The sequence below is a fragment of the Oryzias melastigma genome, linkage group LG20 (genome assembly GCF_002922805.2).
Source record: "Oryzias melastigma strain HK-1 linkage group LG20, ASM292280v2, whole genome shotgun sequence".
In the NCBI taxonomy this organism is placed as follows: Eukaryota; Metazoa; Chordata; class Actinopteri; order Beloniformes; family Adrianichthyidae; genus Oryzias; species Oryzias melastigma.
Genome location: NC_050531.1, coordinates 20,836,269 through 20,841,974, shown reverse-complemented (window position 1 = coordinate 20,841,974; position 5,706 = coordinate 20,836,269). Strand labels below are relative to the sequence as shown.

The 5,706-nt window shown below is 39.2% G+C and overlaps 1 protein-coding gene and 1 long non-coding RNA gene across 3 annotated transcripts in view; one reads left to right on the top strand and one right to left on the bottom strand.

The window, feature by feature from the left end:
• si:dkey-225n22.4 (collagen alpha-1(XXI) chain) overlaps positions 1-3,426 on the top strand; it is a 69,556-nt gene extending 66,130 nt beyond the window's left edge. The window contains exons 31-32 of the mRNA XM_036217352.1: positions 2,096-2,173; positions 2,737-3,426. Coding sequence (XP_036073245.1) covers positions 2,096-2,173; positions 2,737-2,924 — 266 coding nt within the window. The 3' untranslated portion in view covers positions 2,925-3,426. The remainder of the gene's footprint in view (positions 1-2,095; positions 2,174-2,736) is intronic.
• A 584-nt stretch (positions 3,427-4,010) lies between these two features.
• On the bottom strand, positions 4,011-4,739 carry LOC112151327. Of its 2 annotated transcripts, XR_002920105.2 has the most exons (3): positions 4,558-4,739; positions 4,390-4,493; positions 4,011-4,296 (listed from the first exon to the last, which is right to left on the bottom strand). It is a non-coding gene; the product is annotated as an uncharacterized LOC112151327 (long non-coding RNA). The 2 variants fall into 2 exon arrangements; XR_004949822.1 differs by having other exon boundaries at positions 4,011-4,493.
• Between the last annotated feature and the right edge of the window lie 967 nt (positions 4,740-5,706).

The window sequence follows — 5,706 nt, the reverse complement described above, 5'->3', positions numbered from 1 at the left end:
CCACGGATAATCCGTGATCCGCAACACCCCTACTGGAAAGTAACATGAAAAAGGGAAAAAAAAATAAACATTCATAAAATCAGTAAACAATTAAATAATAAAACATGACCATAAAGGTTTTTACAAAGAATTATTTAACACATCTGTGTAAAGTCATAAAACATGATCAAACAGATAAATGAATAAATAAATGAGATAATAAAACCAGCCAAAGGCACGGTTATAAGGATGGGTCTTAAGGCCTTTCTTTAAAGCAACTATGCTCTCTGCGGCTCTCAGGTTCTCTGGCTGACTGTTCCACAAATGAGGGCCATAATACTGAAAAGATTCCTCTCTGTGCACTTTGGTTTTCACAAGCAGAACGATTAGTAGACCAGTGCCAGAGGATCTCAGGGTCCGCAAGGGTTCATATCTTACTAAAATAAGACAAATAAGAAGGCACAAGATCATTAATACATTTAAAAAGAATATTAAAAGTATCTTAAAATCAATCCTGAAGCTTATGGGGAGCCAATGCAGGGATTTTAAAATCGGGGTGATGTGTGCCCGACTCCTGGTCTGTGTGAGAACTGTTGCTGCAGAATTCTGTAAAAGCTGAAGGTTATTGATGCTACTTATGGTGAGGAATTAGCATTAGAATGCACTTAAAAGCACAAAAAGTTGATTTTGCATGAAAAACGGCCTTTAACCCTTGTGCTAGCTTATGGGTCCAGATGACCCCACCCCTATATTGATGTGTGATCCCTCCTATGACAAAGGTGGACAGGATTTAATGTTTGCCACCGACATCAGTGAAGACGAAAAATTGTTAAAAAGTTCAGCGCGCTGTCTTGTGGGGTCCAGATGACCCCACTTTTAATGTAAACATACCTAGGACAGCACAAGAAAAGTTCAAACCATATAAGTCTGATCATAATGGAAGATTTATGAAGGTTTGGCAAACGGAATGCATTTTAGACATGCATAGAGGAGACTGATTGACATGGTCAACAACCAATCAGGACAATTTAATCATTTCAAAACAAACAGCAGCTGCAGCGTGTCCTTAAAATATCATAAAGGCGCTTACAAACGGGCTAAAGCAGAGGTCAGATTTAATTTTAAATCAGGTTTCAGCATTCAGTAGCAGTTGGTGTCTGCTGGCATGCAAAACGAAACGTCTACAAAACGCCTTTCCATTAAGCACCTGAGATAAAGGAGTCTTTCACCAAAGTGGCTTCCTGGAAGAGTTTCCTGCATGGAGCGTCAGTCATTGTGCAGCCTGGATAATGGGAGGCTACTTTACTAAGCTCAAAATTGAGGAAAAATGTGCCAATTAGTGACCAATTTGCATTACAGACAAAATCACTTTTATGTTAAGAGACAACTGTGCGTCAAACTTCAACTTCCAGTCAGTATTCAATGCAAACCTTCCAGCAAATCACAAGGTGGCCGTTTATGAAAGCTAAATTGAAAATGATTCAAAATGAGTTTGAGACTTGTGTAACTTTGGTGTTTTTAGAGCTTTCTGAGCACAATTCTGATTTTTTTTGAAATTCTGGGAAGGTAAGGGTGAGTCAATGAATGTTCAGCAGAGATTCAGTCTGAAACTCTTCACGCACTCTGTGGAAGTTTGGAGGTTAAGTGCACCAAGTTGGGGTGAAATGGACCAATCAATAGTTTCATACGCCTGCTTGTTCCTCAAGAGAGTGCTCTGAAGGCCCTGAAAAACATACAGGTGAAAATCATCATCATTTTTACAGTTAGGAAGAAGATCTTGACACTTTCTATTACAACCCCGGGCTGATGGGAAAACTGAAAATGGTCCAAAGTGTGACCCTCACTCAACTAAGCAGTCTACAGTTTTTATTCACTTATTTTTTCAGCATGTTGCAGCTGCAGAGTTAGCAGATTAGCGGATATATCCAGCTATCAGAATTGAGAATTAAGACAAGGTATTACGGTTGAGTCACAGCAGGTAACACATCTACCATTTTTGTCCAATGAAACCAATTCAAATACCATCCACACCAAATATGTGTAAAGAGGCAAAAAGCTTGTAAATCTAAATCAAGGGATGTGATTATTACTCAACATGAACTGATCATGTTTGCAGGTGACATGGGAGCTAAAGGCCTCAAAGGCAGCAAAGGAGAGCGTTACCAAGGACCCCCAGGACCAGCCGGGCAGCCAGGTATGCAAAGTTTTTGCTTTAATCATGCAGTAAAGTACATAACCTGATTATCTTTGAAGATCTTCAGCTGAAAAGTTCCCTTTTATCAAAGTATTCCACCTTAGCATGGATAAATTGTGCAGAAGAGGAGAAGTATAAACTGTAATTGCAGGTCAAATGACAACATCTATAATGAAATGTTACAAAGTGTAAAAGGTTGTGGAGGAAATGTTTATTTCAGTACAATTTAGAAAGACACAATTGCAACTTTTAAGCTGCAGGATTACTTTGTGCTAAACTGCAAAATACGTTTATTGAAACATTTTTTTAATGGAGAGAAAATAGGCTCACTGGATTTGTTTGCAAGCAATTCTTGATTTGTGTGTAATACTTGATATGTAACTAATAGAACACATTTTACCAGACTATATACTTGTAATTGTGTATTCATGTGTACACTACACAAATATAGATGCATACAAATATCTATACAGTACGCACCAGTTGTATGATACTGTTGTTCCGCTTCAGTTTTTGCCTTGGAACACATCAATTTCAAAGGAATATCCACTGTTTCTTTAAAGGGATTCAGGGGCCTCGCGGCTTTGATGGAATTGGCTATCCAGGCAACCATGGGACTCCTGGAAAACCTGGACCACCAGGCGAACCGGGGAAACGGGGCAGCCCTGGGCTTCCAGGAGCTTGTGATGCCTCCATGTGTTACCAAGCCTACAACCTCAGGGAACATTACATCAAAGGGCCTGAAGTCTAACAGCACAGGAAAGAGACCGACGCTCATGAGTTTTACAGCAGGCTGTTCTGTATCACCGCTGACTAAGACGGTTTCCTGGAGCTTTCTGCACTGGAGGCAGATGCAAACTTGGGGCTGAGACAAAATGAAACAGGCAAGCCTTCGATCCAAGACCATGGAGTTCATCATTAAAGATGGTCGGCAGGCTGCTAAGGTTATGGCGACGGTCTGAGCAGAAGGTTTGAAAAATAACCCATAATAGTCTCCTAATCAGCTGTTTTATTACAGATCTGGAGATATTTTTTTTGTTTGAATGGTATTTTCATTTGCAACAAGATAGAGACGTATGATTTATAATATCATTAATATTGTTGAAAGAAACTACCTCCTCCTTTGTATAAAGATGTTTTGTTATACTGAGCTCTGCTTTTTTTTTTTGAACCATACAAACAAAGAAACATTTATTTGGTAAGAAAAAACAAACAATCTGTATGTATTTAAGCAATTTTTTTAAATCGTGTTATTTTTGCATTATTTTTCCTTCTTTGCTGCTTAAACGTTTAAAGTCCCACACCAATTATCTTTTGATGTATTGTAAAAGTGGTCATTCAATTATGATTATGTCGTTTTTAGCCAAAATTTAAACATTTGAGTCGTTTTCTAGGTAATTTTTTAGAAATTGCCCTCTGAGTTATGGGTAGTACCGTTGGTGAGGAGTAAGCCTGACTTCCCATCATCCATCTGTTTACACTCTCTCCCGCTAGCTTACAGCCCCACACATCCCAACCTAATGTAGTAGTCAGCAACCCCTTGTGGTAAGAAAGGGTGCTAGCTGCACACACTAAGGGCAGGCTTCCAGAATTAACTGGATGAGGCAGTAGCTGGTATTTAAAATATATTTATTAAAACACAAGGACCAGGACCACGCAGTGGTTTTTCAAGAGCTGGGCTGTGACAGGATAACTTAAAAAAACACACAATTGTCCCTCAAATAAAACACAACATGCTTAATAAAACGAGAGGACAGCACAGCAAATAAAATCCACAATCCTGCACAGCTCCAGGTTACTGTTTAAAACCACTGTATAAAATGTCGGCTAAGTTTTAAAAGTGCCAAGTGTAAAAAGGGGTTAAAAATACCCCAAACAAAACACATTAAAAAAAGATAAAAGAGATAAAAAAATAAAAGCGAGCAGTGGGGATAAAAAACAGTGACAAGTCTAAAAGCACATATCAATCCTAAAACCAACAGAAAAGAGATTTAAGAACACAGTGAGACAACCATCATAAAAATAATTACCAGCTGGTGTGACTCACATTTAAATTTCCTTTCCTTCACACAGCCCTGTCTGTGGTTGCGGGTTCCCAAGCGGTTACACTATCTCACAAGGGTCTGTATTTAGGACATGTACACGTGGCATCAAAGTGTTAAAAGTCACATTAAAAACAGAAACGTCATGCTCCATTTTAACTACTTTGAAACTACCTTGCATCAGTGCCACTGCTTCACCTGCGTCGCTCCTGAAGGGCGATTATGATGAGATGGGAGGGGGAGCCCACGCAAGCAGCACGTCTGGCCTGATAGACAGCCTGTGCAGATTTAATGTCAGTGTGCGGACTTAGTATATTTTAGAAGAGAGGATTTCTGCACTACCTGAACTTTTTCCCGCGCTCCCTTCGTGTCTCCGTTTGGCTCCGTTTGAAGACCGGATGAACAACACTCAGGAACGCCTCCTCACCGGGCCTTATATGCCGTTCCTGAGTGCTGCCCCGGAAATACTCTCCGTCGGGAGAAGGCAGCTGACTCCTGGCCTCCTGGGTCCTAATGTCCACCCTACTACACTAACATTATCAGTGGAACAAAAATGGCGAGCAATATGGCGCTATCCAGCTGTACAGTTTTGATCCAGATTTCAGCTCAGACGAGAAAAACAAAGACGTACATGAATTTATTTGTCTGCAAGTGATGCATCACATTGAAATGGAACAGGGAGCAACAATTTGAATAAAGAAATATTCAGAAATGCAATTTTAAGCTTCATTTTATCTATATATGTCCTCCATCATCAGACAAATGCCACAAGAACATGTTAGAAAACCTAGACAGACATTTTATGTGAGTGAGTCTTTAAAAATGTGCTACATTTATTGCAGTGTTTTGCATAACTCCAGTGGTTTCCTAACTGAGGTTTCAAGCAGTTCATACCTGTGCAGCTCCTCCTCTGATTGTGAGGATAAACAGAGGTAAAAGGTTCAGGCTTTATCTGAAAGATGACAGAGAAAAAGCAGCAGGATGTCTACACCAAATCAGTATGAAAGCGTGATTAGAAGACACGAGGAAAAAATGCAGTTCCCTATAAAAGATTTCAAACAAAAACCTGTATTCATCATTGTGTTTACTTCTCAGCCTTATATTAGGATAATCTATAATACAAACAGAGCCAGAGATTTTCCTAATCTTTGACAGGCAAAGGTGCACAAACCCTGTATGTTTATACCTGTCACAGATGTTTTCCTGTTTCCCAGAGAGACACATTGGGCTTAGTCTTCCTGCATGTGGAGCATTGTTATTTAAATTCTGAAGTTGAGCTCATCTCGAAAAATATACCAGGTCTTCACAGTCGAAGCAGACTTCAAGACACTAACAGGTTTCTTTTTTTATTTGGTTTTATGGTGTTTGATGTAAATGACATTGTATTGAGGAATAAACCTTCATTATATGTGTGTCTAATGTTGTTTATAACTTAAATTTAGTCAATATGTTCTATTATAGCTACTTTTGTTAAAAATTATTATTAAAAGG